Source organism: Dipteris shenzhenensis, chromosome 24, assembly GCF_047967505.1.
Source record: "Dipteris shenzhenensis isolate YYH24624 ecotype China chromosome 24, Dip_SZ_1.0, whole genome shotgun sequence".
NCBI lineage: Eukaryota > Viridiplantae > Streptophyta > Polypodiopsida > Gleicheniales > Dipteridaceae > Dipteris > Dipteris shenzhenensis.
The window spans coordinates 51,388,602-51,406,352 of record NC_141619.1 but is presented as its reverse complement, the minus strand read 5'-3'; the positions used below and the strand labels follow the sequence as shown (position 1 = coordinate 51,406,352).

General features: G+C 44.8%; 1 protein-coding gene across 1 annotated transcript in view; it reads left to right on the top strand.

Moving 5' to 3' along the window:
- The window catches only part of POP2 (Pyridoxal phosphate (PLP)-dependent transferases superfamily protein), a 131,151-nt gene extending 113,645 nt beyond the window's left edge, over window positions 1-17,506 (top strand). Inside the window, exon 19 of the mRNA XM_087395108.1 lies at window positions 16,970-17,506. Coding sequence (XP_087251234.1) covers window positions 16,970-17,050 — 81 coding nt within the window. The 3' untranslated portion in view covers window positions 17,051-17,506. The remainder of the gene's footprint in view (window positions 1-16,969) is intronic.
- Window positions 17,507-17,751: the final 245 nt, after the last annotated feature.

The window sequence follows — 17,751 nt, the reverse complement described above, 5'->3', positions numbered from 1 at the left end:
TGAGGGCTTTCTATAGGAGGGCTAGGCCCCCTCAAACTGGCCAACCAGGGAGTCGGCTCCCTGCCCAATGAACCGACCTGCCAGCCCACCAACCGACCAGACTGGTCAGCCTTTGCTGGATGATCTGGCTGGCTTGGGCCCATAAGGCCTGCTTATGGGCTGCTGTTGCAGCTCCCAACGCCGCCCGTATGTAGGTCGAGGAGGCGCCTAGGATGCCGCGCCATCCCTTGCTCCCTGCCAGGTAGGTCTGCTGCCTTTTAACTTCCCCTACCCCCTATGGGCGTCTGTCCCCTTATCCCCTCAAATCGGGGGCTCACAGGTGGGGCAATGACCTTCTAACACCCCCTCAATGACACAACTGTGGGCCGATCCCCATGCGTCGAATGAGGTGTTCCATCTGCTCCTTGTAAAGCGCCTTCGTGAAGACATCTGAGATGTTGTCGTTGGTCGGGCAGTATATCAACTCTATGACTTCTTCATCGATGAGTTCTCGAACAAAGTGGTAGTGGACCAGTGGTAGTGGACCTCGATGTGCTTGATCCGTGCATGAAACACGAGGTTGTTGGCGATCGCTATGCAACTCTGGTTGTTGCACATAACCGCAGTCACATCTTCTTGGGCCACATTCATGTCCTCCAAGATCCACTTGGTACCAAGCTCTGGGGGCCTGTTTCAGCCCGTATAAGGCCTTCTTCAATTTGTAGACTTTTGATGAGAATCTGAAATCCTGGTGGCTGTCCCACATATACCTCCTCCAGGTTACCATTCAAAAATGCAAACGTGACGTCCATCTGAAAAATAGGCCAACTATGATGAGCAACCAAGGCAATGACTGTCCAAATAGTCACCATCCTAGCTGTAGGGGCGAAGCTCTCGTCGAACTCAAGTCCTCCTACCTCTGCATAGCCTTTCACCACCAATCTTGCTTTGTACTTGTTCAAGCTCTCATCTGACTTGAACTTAAGCTTGTACACCCATTTAGTCCCGATGACCTTCCGCTTGGTTGGTTTGGGCACTAAATCCCAGGTGTCACTTTTCAAAATGGCATCCATCTTTGCCTTCATGGCTTCTTGCCATTCTGGTATATCCTTCGCTTCCTGGAAGGAACGGGGCTCCGCCAGTTGAGCCACCAAAGCGTAGTTCACAGAGGGAGTCTTCATGTTTCTTTGAGACCGCCGCGCTCCAGAACTGCTCTCGGGAATGTCCATGACCCGTGAGTCTGCTAATGTCTTCAAATACCATTGAGGTAGTTTCTTTTGAGATGGAGGTGCTTTGGATGGAGTTGACTCGGGAGCTAGCTCTGGAATGGCATGCTCCTCCTCCCCCTCGTCCTCGGGGTCTTCAGTCGGCTCCACCTCTCGGATGGTGACTTTGGGTGGGGGTAAAGCTGGAAGTTCTGGAACCTCTTCGGCAGGCTGTGGCTCGGCCTCTTCAAAGATCACATCCCTGCTGATAAGGATCTTCTTCTTGTTCGGGTCGAATAGGCGGTAGGTCTTGGACTCTTCTCTGTATCCCACAAAGATGCAGCTCCGGCTATGGGGATCCAACTTTGTTCGCTCATCTTTATGTACATGCACAAATGCTTTAGAACCAAAAAGTCTGAGATGAGATATGACGGACTTCTTACCATAATAAGCTTTGTATGGAGTCTTGCCATCAACAATCTTGGTCTTGGTTCTATTGAGGATGTGAATGGCAGTGTTCACGGCTTCACCCCAGTAGGCTTTTGAGAGATTCCTCCCTCGCAACATGGTCAACCCTGTCTCTGTGATGGTCCTGTACTTCCTCTTAGCAACTCCATTCTGCTGAGATGTGCGAGTTGTAGTGAGCTGTCTCTTAATCCGGTGCTTCTTGTAGAATCCATTGAACTCGGTAGAAGTGAACTCTCCCCCTCTGTTGGTGCGGAAGGCTCTAATTACCTCCCCGATCTCCTTCTCTACCTGGGCCTTCCAGTCTTTGAATTTCTGGAAAGCTTGAGATTTCTCGGCCAGGCAAAATACCCATGTCATGCGACTGAAATCATCAACAAGTAAGAGAGAATACCGCGAATCTGCGAATGAATTTGTCGACATTGGGCCATAGATGTCGGCGTGAATCAACTCAAGCGGCTTCTTGGCCCGTGATGAGGCCTCCTGTGGGAACTTGTCCCTGTGTTGCTTGCCTTCCACGCAAGCCCTGCAGACATGATCATTGCCTGCAATCGGTGGAAGTCCATCCACCATCTTCATCTTCTGCATCTCAGAGAGAGTGCCATAGTTGACATGACTGAACCGCTCATGCCATAATCTGGATTTGCCATGGTCCCCGTGCACCAACCGAGCGTTGAGCCGATATAGCCCATGCTCCTCGACACCTAGCACTCTTTAGCACAGTAGAAGCACTTCATCTGCCTCTTTTTCTCTGCATCCTCGGTCTTGTTCTTGGAGTGTTTGAACTTACCCTTGCCGGGCTTGTCCCTTGCCACGAGAGCCTTCTTGTCTGATTGCGTAAACAATTTTTCCCAAGACTCTTCCTACAATAGTAAAGGCCCAAGCTCCTTGAAGGTGAGAGGCTTGGTCTTGTGTCCTGCAGTGACCGTAGTCACGAAACTCTTAAAGCTTCGAGGTAGCTTGTGTAAGATCAATAGTGCCAGTTGACTTGAATCTACCTTCTGACCAACTACTACGAGCCTTACCATCTTGACTTTTGTCAGATGGTCATGAACATTGTCTGCCTCAGTCATGTCCAGATTGTACAGTTGGTGTTGGAGCATTAGAATCTGAGATGTATTGTCCGTTTCATACAAATCCTTCAGGATAGCCCACGCCTCTACAGACGTCTCGGCTATCTGGATGTTTAGAAGAACAAAGTCCGTCGTGGTCCCAATGATTAATGCTAGGGAATAGGCATCTCTCTCTTCCCAATTCTCAAGCTCTTCACCATCCACTGGAATGAGAATCTTCCCCTTGTTGTCCAACTAGTCTTCCGGTTTTGCCTCCACCCTTGTTGTTAGCTTCCACAACTTCCGGGCCACAAGATGGCTCCGGATTTTCATTTTCCAAATCGGGTAGCTGGACCCATCTAGCTTCCCCAACTCTCCGAAGTTCGGGATTGTGAATGAGAGGAATTTGGAGGAGGAGGAAGGAAGAGAAGGGGCTGAAGAGGCAACAATAGAATCTTTGTCCTCCATCCTTGCAGTAATAAAGAACAGTAAACTGAATTTACAGTGGAGAACTTGACCACGCAGCAAACCTGAGTGTTGATTGGAGTCGCCTTCTAGCAAAGGTACTCCGATCTGGAGCTGTGAACCTACCTCTGATACCATGTTGGAAATACAGGATAGAATCACTCACACCTCACTTCCTATCTAGCTTATACAACACTCAAAAAAACTGAATGAGAGATAGCATAGAAACTCAGATATATTCCTCCATAAAAGTGGGCAAACAAAAGCTCAAGGATGATCATGTACAAACAGCCTGAGATGCTGTCAATGATGCTGAGCCTATTCCTCTCCCTATGCGCTTGCCTGTGTGCAAGGCAGTGTGTGCACGTGATGAGGAATGAGGGGAGAAGTGAGTGTTGGGTGTTGGAAGCAATGGAAGCTCAAAAATAGAAGCACAAAGGAGAAAAACGAGATGCTGTAATAGATTGTTGCAAAACTGAAGTGTGGAGGCTCAAGGGAGGGCCAACATAACAAAACCCTAGGCCTAACTGCCCTAATTCGACTAAGTGTCCTAACTGACCTAGATGGTACATAAACTAACTGCACCAATAGTCCTAACTGACTATAACTTGGCCTACAAGGCTCATACCAAGGTATAAGTGGCATCTATGGATAGCCCATGAGATAGCCTACAAACCCCTATGATTGTACGGAGTACAACAGATCAAGTTACAAAAGGTACTAAGTTTAAAGCTTTCCGAAAAGCCTCAAACTTAGGTCGAGGTAGAGTCTTCGTAAAAAGATTTGCCAAGTTGTCTTCAGTGGAAACATAAGAGAACTCAATATCACCTGCTGATAATCACTCTTTGACATAGTGATAGTGAACCTCAATGTGCTTTGTGCGAGCATGGAAAACTGGATTCCATGCGACAATCAAAGCACTCTGACTATCAGTGAAGATGACGGTAGATGCAGTCTGACATGCACAAAGATCTGCAAGTAGCTTCCGAATCCAAACACACTCCATTGTAGCTGTAAAAGCCGCTCTGTACTCAGCTTCATAGCTAGAAGTAGCAACTGTACTCTGCTTCTTGTTGAACCAAGAAACACATGAAGTACCAAGCATAAAACAGTTGCCACTATGTGACACACAAGTGTCAGAACAACCAGCCCAATCACTATCAGTGAACCCATGCATGACAAGTGAAGTATCAGCCCCATAAAGAAGGCCTAAATGCTGAGTGCCTTTAAGATATCTGAAAACACGCTTCACAGCATGCCAATGGTGCATAGATGGGCTGTGCATATATCTGCTCAACTGTGAGACAGCATACTATAGATCAGGTCTCGTATGGCATAGGTAAATCAAACAACCAACTGCCAGCTGATAGAGAGTGACATCACATGTACCACTGCCATCCTTAGAAGAGAAGTGAAAACCAGTCTCTAATGGTGTGGATACTGGCTTGCAATCCTCATACTGAAAACGTTGCAAAAGCTGTCCAATGTACTTGGATTGTGACATCAAAATGTCCCCCTCACTGCTAGCAAATTGAATGCCCAGATAGTAGTGTAGAAGACCAAGATCAGACATAGCAAATGTGTGCTGCAAATCAATTTTAAAATCTGCAATTTGCTGAGCATGTGTCCCAGTTACAAGCATGTCATCCACATAAAGGACTAAAATCAGGAAATTTGTCCCACGCTTGCGGATGTAAAGGGTAGCCTTTGTAGGGCTGTTCTGAAAGCCAAGTGTGAGCAAATGAGAATGAATTCTCGAATACCAAGCCCGAGGTGCCTGCTTCAATCCATAGAGGGCCTTTTTCAAGTGGCATACCTTGCTTTCAGAACCTTCAACCTCAAAGCCAGGAGGTTGGAAACATAGACCTCTTCCTACAAATGCCCATGAAGGAAAGCTATCTTAATATCAAGCTGATGTATCTGCCAATGAAGGTGGGCAGCAAAAGCAATAACAATGTGAATGGTAGTGATCCTGGAAGTGGGTGAAAAAGTCTCCTCAAAGTCAATGCCATGCTGCTGAGCATAGCCCTTAGCAACAAGACGGGCTTTGTAACGGTCCACTGAACCATCAACTTTCCGTTTGATCTTGTAAACCCACTTAGTTCCAATGGCATTCTTGCCATAAGGCAAATCACACAACTCCCAAGTGTCATTCTAATGGATAGAATCCAATTCAGCTTGCATGGCCTTCATCCAACAATCATTCTGAAAGGCATCTTGATGAGATAATGGCTCTTCATTGCATGCTGTAGCAACCAAAGAATAAGCAATAAAACTAGCATGCTGCTTCTGGACAGCTGCTCTCGTATGGGCTGCCAGAGGAGTGTCTTGTTTGCTGTCTTCTAATGTGTAAGGAGCCAACGGGGTACCTTTTTAGGCTCCTCAATTTCTGCTCTTTCCTGGTCAAGAGCCCGGTGCAAATGATCCTGATCAATGATAGACATATCAGGCTGAATTTCTGCATGCACATGTGGCTGCAAATGACCAACAGATGGAGGAGGGACAACCTTAGATGGAACATCATCTCGAGCATCGGATGGAAACAAAGGCATCAAGCTGTCAAATATGTCTGGGGCATCAACAACGGGCTGTTTTTGACAGTCCAGCAAAGACATAGTGGAAGATTCATCAAACACAACATCCCGATTGACAAAACACTTGCCCGTGCTGGGCTGATATAGCTTATAGCCCCTACTCTCTGAACTATACTCGAGAAAAATGCATTTAACAACTTTATTATCCAACTTAGTGCGTCTCTGTGAAGGCACATGAGCATAAGCTAAGCATCCAAAAGTCCTCATGTGGGAAATGTGAGGCTTACGACCCGTACAAGCCTCATAAGGTGTGATAGTCTGCAATGCCTTTGTAGGACATCTATTCAAGATGTAATTTGCACACATGACCGCATCCAACCAAAACTTATTAGGCAAATGCTTGCCTTTCAACATGCATCTGGCCATTTCCATCACTGATCTATTCTTCTGCTCAGCCACGGGATTTTGTTGAGGAGTATAAGGCACCGTGCATCGATGATTAATGCCATGGGAAGCCAAAAAAATAGCAAACTCCTTCAATATGTATTCAACCCCCTTGTCTATATTAATGTGAGCAATGTGCAGCCCACTCTCATTATTAGCCAAGGCAACAAAGTGCTTGAAGCATGAAGAAACATCAGACTTGAATTTCAATGCGAAAATCCAAGTGTACCTAGTGAAATCATCAATAAAAGCAACAAAACAGTAGAATACCCCAAGAGCTGCAATTCTCATGGGTCCACAAATGTCACTATGAACCAGGGAAAGCTTGCGTGAAGCACCAACTCTTCCATCCTTGGGAAACACAGCACGGTGCATCTTACCAAGTAAGCATGGTTTGGAAACATGTTTGGTAGGCGTATGCATTTTGGGAAGATCCACAACCATATCTTCCTTATATAACTTCACCAGGGCTCCAAAATTGAGGTGTCCAATCCTCTCATGTCACAAATGAGTATCTGCCATGGTAGAATGAATAGCAAAGGCATGTGCATCGGCAACATCATCATCTGAACATGTATCATAAGCATCAAGTCTGTAAAGACCGCTAACATCATACACTGCACCCCTCACACCATCAAAAATAACGTGAAAACCACATGTAGTAATGGCTGAAATAGAAATGAGATTCTTACGAATGCCTGGAACATAAAGCACATGCTCTAGAGTGACAATACCTCCAGAGACAGAAGTAAGAGCAACTTGCCCAATACCTTTCATGGTATATGATGCATTATTGGCACATGTGACATTGCCCCCTTTAGTTGTAAGCTCCAATGAGCTGAATAACTTCTTGCAGGAAGTGATGTGCTTGCTAGCATCACTATCAAAGAACCAGGCATCACGAACATTTGAAACTGCCATACAAGCATCATGAATATCAGGATTATACTAACATATAACCAAGAAAGCCCAATGGTGGTCTTGTGCGAAATTAGTGGATTCATGTCGATCTTCTGCACTAGAAGAACCAGATACTGCAAGACCAGACTCTTTCTTTTTCTTTTCAGATGCTATGCGCTTCCTGCATTCAGAAATATCATGCCCAGGTTTCCTGCAATAATTACGTCTCTTCGTATTTTTGTTATCCCCTGAAGAAGAGGCACCATGTGAATGATCAGCATGGGAATGAGAGGGCTTTCCAACTGAAACCTTGCCTTTACCTTTTTGTTTGTGATGGACAACAAATGCTTGATCGCTAGCCATAGTAGCATTACGATTCACACGACTTTGCTCCTCCTAAAGAAGAAGAGCAACGGGCTGGTCAAATGAGAAATGATTAGCATCACCCCCTACAACCAACCTCAATGTAGTAGCAAAGCCTTGTATGAATCAGTTGAGAATCAGGCATAATCTCATAAATGTTGGCCAACTGCTCTTTCAAATCCTTCACATTAATGAGATAGGCATCCATGTTACCACCCTCATCAAGCTTTAAATCTTTCAACTGCTTGCGGAGATAGGCAACCCTCGCCTCATTCTGCACCTGATACAAGGATGCAAGCTGATCCCATGCTTGCTTAGCTGTCTTGCAAGACCGAATATGAGGGATAATAACCTGTTTTACTGAAAGAGCAATCAAGACATGTGCTTTGGCATCACGACCATCCCACTATATTTGCTCCTGTGGAGGAGGCAAAGCACCTGGAGCAGGAGGTGCAAGAGTCCTAGCTGTAGCATTAGACCCATCTCCTGAAGAAGCAGAGGCTGCAGGTGTAGCACCAGTAACAGTGCATGTAGGCCTGGCCTCAGAACCTGAAACAATATGCCATAGATTCTTGGCAAACAAAACATGTCCCATCAATGACCACATGGGATAATTGGTGCCATCAAGCTTGTCATCGGCTCCAATCAGCCCAAACAAATCATCTTTGCCACGAGACATGGTGCTGAAATACAAGGCAAATGCACCAATTGGCAAAGCAAATGAGAGAAAGGCAACCTCTTAGAATCAAGTGCCAAAAATCTGTCCAAGCTTCAAAGCTTATGCTTGCCTATCCTATGAAGGCATTGTACTTTCATTGTCATTTTCATCAAGCCTCATGCCTTCCTTGATCATGTAAGTACTTTGCTTAGTTGTATATTTCTTTCTCGCATTATTTCATTTCCATTATGCTTTCCTAGTCTTGCTTTTTCTTTCCATTCCATTCCATGTCTTGCATCTTCACCCTAGGTATTTTTGGTTACGTGCATTGGTCCACTTGGGAGAGAGGCCTTGCATCCTCTAAGGGATCTTGAAAGGCTTTCAAAAACCTTCCGCGATTTCCTTTCCATTCCATTCCATGTCTTGCATCTTCACCCTAGGTATTTTTGGTTACGTGCATTGGTCCACTTGGGAGAGAGGCCTTGCATCCTCTAAGGGATCTTGAAAGGCTTTCAAAAACCTTCCACAATTTCAGCGGAAGGAGAAGTAAGCAAATTGGTGCATCCTCATCCTTGGATTGGGTCTACAAATGAAGACGGGGCGATAACATTTGATGGATGGGGGATTTTTCGATGACAAATATCTCACTTCAAGTCATAGGTCTCCTGCATGATATGGGGATGCCTTGTTCTTTGATGTGCACTCTGTGGATAGGTTATCCAGGTCCATGGATGAGGATATCCTTGTGGGTGCTTGGTTTCAGCTAGATTGTGAATCACATGGAGTAGTAGTTTTTGGCTTCTAGCTGGTTATTGGTATTTACACCCCTATGTAGAGGACATCCCTCTCCGCTCATGGAGGATCTGGCTTAATGGGGGTGTCCCCACAAACTACTTGTAATGGGATCCTAGAAAGTAGAGCCTCCCATTCTTCCACTACATTGTAAGCAATGCTAGGAGATTTCAGCTTAGTGTTAGGGGATGGAAACAGAGTTTCTTTCTACAGACTAGCAGATTTCTTTTTTGAGAAGATCTAATGTCTCTCAAGAACTTCAAAATCACTCTTTTGTTTTGGATTTCTATTCATGAGGGATTGTAATAAATCAATGGAGGTTGATGTTTGGGGCACCTTATTCTTGCCCGCTTTGCCTATCTGCTTAGGAACCCATTCAACAATTGCCTTTGGGATTGCAGATAGGCAAGGGTTTTCTAGAAGGGGATTGTAGGGGTCCTAAGTACATTTGCTCCTTCCCCTTTCTTCATCACCTAGGACTTCGTGGCTCGGGCTCAGGTGTTCTATGAGATGCATAGCTACTCTTGGTTCATTTCTATTCAATGTAATTTAGTTGAGTTATGCTCTCTAAATGATGTTCCCTCCTCTCCTTACAGACCTGCACGTGTCTCAATAGACACATGATAGGGAATCAGAGAGAACATTTCAGCCTAGCATATCTTGGAATCCAGATGGATAGAGGCACTTGCTAGTTCACAGGTCCAGCCTGCTCACACCATGGCCAATATTTGGACAGGCATTGTACACACTTTGATGTGGTTATTTGGTTGAGTATGTAGGATCTTCTAGGGCTGCTTGTGCCAAATGGCACTTTAAGCCTGCAGCCCCGGATTGTCATCAAGTGTTTTTGTTGAGTAGCACTTGGCCCTCCCCAAGTCTTTCTCAAGTTCTGCACAATGTACTTTTTCCTTGACCAAATAGCTCTTGGAGATTTCTCCATACTTAATAGAAGACTTTGGGGAAAAAAACTCTGAAAATGCTTTAAACAGCACTTGATGTGTATTAGTCTCGAAGCTATTCCTCAAGCTGCATATAATTGATTACAGACTGCCTCAAGATGAGTGAAGCAAGTTGAATCTTTGAATCTTGCTTGGGATCTATAAAGCCTTGGGATCTCACATGTGCTGGTATGTTCTCATCCTCAAATCACCTGTCAAAGGTTCAAGGGTGCACAAAATGTGTGTGAGGCTGCTCCAATAGGGTTAATTTGGTGCACTAGAAGAGAAATGGAGAGGACAAAACATACAATTGGAGAAACAAAGAAAGAAAGAAAGTTTATTATAGTTTGCGGAAGACCAATGGGTCTATGAGACTGGTAGAAAACCTGATACAAGCGAAAAGAGTGGAGCTACTAAACCAATGTCATCACCCATGCTGAATGCTAAGTCCGAAGTAGTACATAGTCATATCATCAATAGTGGCATCATCACCTCCTCATCATCGTCATCGTCATCGTCATCATAATCAAATCCTCAACGTCATGTTGATCAATCCACATCACCAAGGCGTGATGGCCCTGGCTAGTACAATGACGCCTCGTACGGTGCAAATGCCAAGGGGAGCTCGTGAGGGGGTGGGGCAGTGCTGAAGCATAGCCAATCATGGAGCGCTGACGATTGTCTGAGGGTGGTGTCCGTCTCACTCTCTTGGCAACAGCTCTATGCCTAACCAAGGCTACTGTTGAAAATGAATTGTACACACTTTTGAAATACAAAGAAAATGTAGATTTTGTAAGAAATGCTAAACCAAAACTAAGATTGAATGGTAAGTTGCATGCCACATGTAGAATCCTACAACTTTTACAGACCCATCATCTAGAGGAGCCTAGAAACCTCAACTTAAATAAAGTCAAGTCAAGTGCCTTACTTCTACAAGACACCGAACATTGTTTACACAAGTTGCAATCCTAGGACTAGTACCCTAGCGTTTGACACCAAACAATAACAAAATGATTACAAACAAATGGTGGACTTATCCCAACAACTTCTCCCAAATCAAGTCCAATAATTGCCTCAACCTTTTAAATTCAATCATCACTTATTCAAGTTGGTCATTACATAGTCCAAACAAGGTCATGGAGTAGTTGACCCTAGTATTGCTTGTACACGTGCGTGCGTGCATGCGTGTGTGTGTGTGCTTGAGAGAGAGAAAGAAAGAGAGAGAGAGAGAGAGAGAGAGAGAGAGAGAGAGATGCATTAATGTCCGCGGAAGGCCTCACGGGCCTATGGGACAAGGTACAAAGTACACAAAAAAGGATGATCTCATACAAGCCTCAGTGGGCTAGAGCAAAGGGCACGCAAAGGCCCTTGCTGAGTGCTAAGACGGCTAAATTGATAAAGTGAAAAACTGATAACTCCACAGAGCTTAATAGCTCAAGCAAAATTAGATAACCTAGAGACTAGCAACTATCTGAGAGCTGAAGTATGGTGAGAGATGAGACTCAGGCTCCAGGCTCAGGCTCAGAAGCCAAAGCCCGACAGCGTGGTGGCTCGTCTGTGAGCAGCAAAAAATGTCTCGGATCTGCATCTGCTGTCGAGCTGTCTCATGCTGTGGTGGCGGAGGGGGACGTGGTCTCCTCGATCTCTGTAGGGCTGCCTCAAGCTATGTTCAGAGTGACCCCTCATCTCGAGCGGTCTCCCTTGGGGGAAGCTGTGATAGGACGAACTCAATAGAGTGTGCTCTGGTCACTCTCTGTGCTATAGGTGGTCTCTGCGTCCCTCTCTCAGTAATCTTGGTTGCGCACATGTCAGCTATCCCCTCCACCTCCATCCCGTTGTGTCCTAGAGCTGGTTCAAATGCATAGGAGTATGTGACATGTCACTGTGCTCTATCAGCCTCTGTCCTGTGGTCTGATCGCCTCATGCTGCTCTTTAATCTATCATAGTAGGGTCTCCCTGTGTCGGTGCATCTCAAGTAGATATAGGTCAATGCAGACCTGGTCCTGGAAGTGGATCAATCGTGAGAGTGGACTGAAGCCGCTCCCCTCCTAGTAGAGGCAATGGTATAGTCCCCTGATCTCATAATAGGCTAGGTAGGCACATAGGAAATGATCCTCTGTCTCAGTCACTCCTAGTGTACAAAGCATACATATCCGTTGCTCCGTGGGTATGCCTGCTGCTCTCCCCGTCTCGATCCTCAACTGATGGGATGAAATGCGCATTTGTCCAATGGCAATCCTCAGTGCATGCGAGACTCCTTTGTCCTCGAGATCCCAGGTGTGATGATGAATCCCTCCTCCAATACTCTCAAGAAGTGGATGCAATAGAACTAGGACTTGGTGGTGAGCTCCTGGTTTTCCCCCAAGCTCGAGACGTATGGAGCTGAAGGAGATCTAATCGTATGATACGGTTGATCTCATCTCGTGGGATCGACTCAAGGAGTGCGTCCAATGCTGTATTGAAAAGGGGGGAGCCTGTCTATTTGGATACGGTGTCTAGTAGAGCATGTGAATATCCGTGCATACCATGTGTTTATTCCACTCTCTGCTAGTTGTCTGAATGACTCCAAGGCCAATCTCGGTAATCCCATGGAGGCAAGTTCCGGACTCTATGGATGAAAATCATTGGCATCAATCTGTAGGGGAAACAATGTGAATTCTGTTTGTACTATCTCATGTGGAACTAAGGGCTTACCTCGAATCATCCTGGACCCCATAGTCACCGATAGCCGCTCAAATCTCCTCCACTCGCTCTTCGGTAAATCACACCCCCAGAAGGGTGGTGCATACATGGTCGTCGGTTGCATTACTGTGTCGAAGAGCCAGCTCTTCGTTGGTGGGTCCTGAAAGTGTGTTTGGAAGCGCTGTCTCTCTAGTCGCGGGCCAAAGCACCCCGTCCTCGTATGAGTCGTGCCTAGGTTGCATGGGTCATCATGAAAAGGGATCCTGTGAAGACTGCTCCCAGATATGTGTAGGACTGCACTATCTCCACTCGCTTATCATGTTAGGTGAAGCTGAGTTGACGAGTCACTACATGTCATGTGTTGTGTGTTAGAAGGTCACTGCCCCACCTATGAGCCCTCGATTTGAGGGGACAAGGGGGAAAAAGACCTTGGTATGAGCCTTGTAGGCCTAGTTATAGTCAGTTAGGACTATTGGTACAGTTAGTTTATGTACCATCTAGGTCAGTTAGGACACTTAGTCCAGTTAGGACAGTTAGCCCTAGGGTTTTGTTATGTTGGCTCATCCTTGAGCCTCCACACTTCAGTTTTGCAGCAATCTATTACAGCATCTCGTTTTTCTCCTTTGTGCTTCCATTTTTGAGCTTCAATTGCTTCCAACACCCAACAGTGGTATTAAAAAGAAAGAAAGAAAAGAAATTTTATTAGAGTAGGTCAGGAATCGATTCCCTCAGCCAGCTTTCTCAAGCTGTTTGGCAGCCTTTTGAGCCCTCATTCTTGCTGATTTGCTCAGTTTTTCGAGGTTTTCTACACATTTGTGAGGACATGTGACCTCCTCGAGCATTTCTATCGTGGGAACTTTACTTTTGGTGCGGGAAATCGGTGTTTTGGAGCTTTTTCTGCTGAAATCGGTGCATTTACTACACATTTATTGCTCACAGCATCTGTACGAAACTCTGTACACCCTGTACGGCCTGTATGGATTTCGCACGTGTGAATTTCGTGCACCTGTGCGGATCTGTCAGACAGCTGTACAGATTCTGTACGGCCCTGTCATACAGCATTTAATGCTGTACAAATTCTGTACGGGCCTTTTTTCCTGCATTTAAGGCTGTACGGAGCTGTCAGTTGCATTTATTGCAGTACGGACTGCATCAGCAGGCGTTTACTGCAGTACGGAGCTGCCTCCGGGTGTGTGTCAGTTATATTTAAGGTTTCTCAACATTTCAGAGCTGCCTCGAGCTGCGTGCCAGCGTTTGGAGCCATTTGGAGCGTGTTGAATTGATCCGGAGACTTCTCTTTGAGCCCTTCCCTCATCATTTGGCATCCCTTTGCCTCGGGCTGTGAGTTTCTCTCCATTGGATCTCTTTCTCTCCATTTCTACATGCTCTCCTCCTCGTGGGAGCACTTCTTTTACTGTAATTCTCATTTCCAGCCCTCATTTGCTCGCTTTCAAAGCCTGTCACTACTGTACATCATTGGGTAAGCCATTGCTGCATTGGCTTTTTCCAATTTCTGCTTCATTTGCATTTTGGAAAGGCCTCGTGTTGCCTTGGAAGGCCTTGTGTTGCCTTTGAGGATTTTTCTTGCAACAAGTACACCTTGGGATAGCAGAGTCTTTTGCACACACACTCTAAGTGTCAAATGTATATGGGATAAGTCCCATGGTGACACATGGCACTCTAGGATATAAAGTAGTACATTTCCTAACACTCCCCCATGGAGAAAAGGTGAGGGGCTACTGGAATGGAACCAAGAACAAAACATGACAATGATGGTCATCAAAACTGTGCATGCTGGTCTAGAACTAGACATGGCTCCCACACAATCTCAGAGGCAAGTGAGTATGGCTCAGAGGCTAGTGAGCATAACATAGAAATCTCATCTAGCATGGCTCGTAGGCTTATCATGCATGCATGCATGATCAACTCAGAGGTCTAGGAGACCAATGCTCCAACAAATAGACCTATCAAAGCCAAAAATGCATGGCTCCCACAGTACATCCCCACCTGGCTCCAAAGACTAATGAGGAACATGGAGCCACACCCCAAAAATATAAAAGAAATACATCATTTAGGAGGACTATCCAAGGCAGAGGACCTTTATTGACTCAACACACATGATTTATTGCATTCCTTTTTGGGAAACACCCCCAGGGCAGAGTACCCAAACATATTATGCTTTAGAAAGCAAAATCATGATCTCCATCATCCTCTAGATGCGGAGAGCATGATCTTGTGTCGGCGGGTCATCTTCGTCTGCATCATCACTAGTGGCGGATGCCACCCAACTAGCATGATCCTTCAATTGTTGTCGAGCAAGCTTTTGGTAACACCTGCCCTCCGTATGACCGAGCTTGTTGGAGTAAGTGTACTTGAATGGCTTGAATGTCTTTCCTCATGCTGGTGGAGTTGATGGCCTAGGTCTCCGTTTGCTGGTGGAGGCAAGTGCCTGTGTAGTATGCGCTAAATAAGATGGAGATTCTTTGTTGCAGCGATCCTTTTCAAGCAAAAGAGACACCATATCTTCGAATGTAGTCGATGCAATGCGAAGTACTTCAAGGGCATTCTCAAAGCGAGAAATCCCTTCCATACTCGTCATCAGGACAGTCCTCGTCATCCGGGCAACACTTCAAATTGGAGAGTTGTTGAATTAAAGATTGAATTTTTGCTATATGCGCACTCAAAGTATCAGACTCTTCCATTTTTAGCTTATAAAATTGCATTTTCAGAAATACCTTGGAGTTGGTGATCTTGTTACCAAATATATTCTCAAGGTGTGCCCAAATCTCCATTGCCTTGGACTTGAAGTCGATGTGATGAATCAATGAATCATCTAGGCAAAGCCCGATGATTGCGATGGCTCTCGAATTGTGTTGCTTCCAAATCTTTCGTGTTTGAAGCTCTGTTGATGCCTCAAGTACTCCATTTTTAATGGCATCCCAAACATTCTCCTTCATGAGGAGGAGTTGCACTTTTGTCTACCATGTGGGAAATCCATCCCCCTTGGTGCAAATCATCCATGATAACAAGAGAACTCGGAGCTGCTCTACCCGTGTCCAATCTGCCTCTGATAAACGGGGCCCCCAACAAGGACTCCCATACATGCTCAAATGGGTGGACCAAGGAAGCAACGAGAAGAGACTAGTTCTAGGAACCTTGGAAATGAGAATGGAAGCATTACCCCTGCCTGGGATTTTTTTTTGCTCATTCTAAGCTGTTTTTTCTCATGCTTGACATGATGTACTCCCACACTTGAGCTTGCTCTGCGGTTTTTATTCATACTTAATGAAGTACTTTTCTTGGGAAAAAAAAAAAGAATGGAAGCATTAAGAGAAAAACACCCAAGTATGTGTATGATGAAACGACCTCCACCAATAACCCATCCAGCGTGAAGTGGTTTCTGTGCATACATCACCGGTTGCATCGTAAAAATCGGGCTAGAGAAAAGACACCTAAGTATGTATATGATGAAACGACCTCCACCAATAACCCATCCAGTGTGAAGTGCTTTCTATGCATAGCTTCTTGGAGTGCTGAAGATCATAACCTTAGTTTTACCAAGGTTGACCTTTAAATCATGTGACTCACAAAAGGTGTGCAGCGCATCCAAGTGTTTTAGAGGCTTGCTAAGGGTGAGTTCAATACCACTCATCTGCATACAAGAGTATTTGAATCAAAGAGCCAACGAGAGCAACCGGCCCCCCCAGTGTTCCCATGAAAGTCTCAAGCTCATCTACGTAGAGGTCAAACAAGGCAGGGACAACCTGAAACCCCTATTGTATCAACCAGCCAAAAAGCTGGGAAGCTACCTAAAGGAGTCTTGGAACACCAAGAAAATTCCTCAGGCTAGTGTACAAGCTAGCTAAGCAAGTACTCACGACATGGCAAGTATTTGTAAAGATCTCTTTCACTGGAGGTAAAAGACCACTATAAGTTGATAGTGGTCATTGGATGTGAAAGACCGCTATTTATTAATAGTGGTCACCAGTTCCATAGATCCTAAAGGGTCTCAAGAGGACTCTAATACAGTTCAATATCACATCATATCATATTCACAAGAAGTATCCCTTTTCTTATTTCCTCAAATTTTCATTTTGTATCTTGAAATGTTCTCTTACATGTGTTTTTCTGCCTTGTACGTTGTCATGGGATTAGTCCCTTTATAGTATTCCATATTCTCTTGCTGTGTCTTGTATCTTCCTCTTGCTTCTTGTATTTTATTTTTCCCTATTCCACATTTTCTCAGCTACTTCATCCCCTCCATGTGCCATTCTTTCTTCCTAGTAGCTTGTGCTGCTGGCAGGATAGCTTTAATGCTCGATTGCTGCCACCTTTTAAGTGTATCTGTCAAACTTTACCCCTTTAGTGTCATCAGCCTTGTTTTAACCAGCAACAACTGTTCATAGCTATTGTAAACTTAATAGAACATAGCTTATAGGATTGCAAAGTTTCTCTAATCAATCTTGATTGAACCCATATCACATTTTTGCAGATAATATCCATTTTCAAAGAGTCAGTGAGAAGGACAGAGACAAGGATTTCGGAGCTCCAATCCAAGAAAGTCAGTGCATGATGGGTTCCTAAGCACAAATCTGTTTCTCAGTGAGCTCATGAAGCATTTGTGGTATGTCAGGGCTATGTCCAGCCACAGTGATGATGACGACAATGCTACTGCCGACGATGATGATGATGACTTACTGAGTTCAAACATTGGTGCTATCAACATATGCAACTTGATTGTCTTTATCTTCAAGAGCTTACTTAAGGCTCTCAACTTCATTATCTCCAATTTTGCATTACTAGAAATAAATTGATGAACTAAAGGACATGTGGAAAAGTCTTCTTGATATAATGTCCAAGTGAGAAGCGTATATGCTATAGCACATTGTTCCCTCTTGACACAAAAAAGCTTATCCATTCAAAGCACACCTCATGCACAACTTTTATACTAATTTTGAATTTTGCCAAATTTGATTGACATATATGTTACTACAAAACTCATCAAACATGCCAATTCATATTGACCTTCTGGATCAAATAAATTAATCAAAATTATGTTTGAATATATCAAAATTCGAAGTGGGGTTTTGATGCATTCAAACATTTTACCTCATGTCTAATCCATAGGGTCCATAAGGATGCAACAACATGCATGGGGAAAGCAAGTGGGAAAAAAAATCTTCTAGATGCCTCATCTCATGACGGTGCATTTGGAGGCCACATTTTGGAAAAGTGACATCTAGATGCACCTTTTTTTCCTACCAACTTTCACCA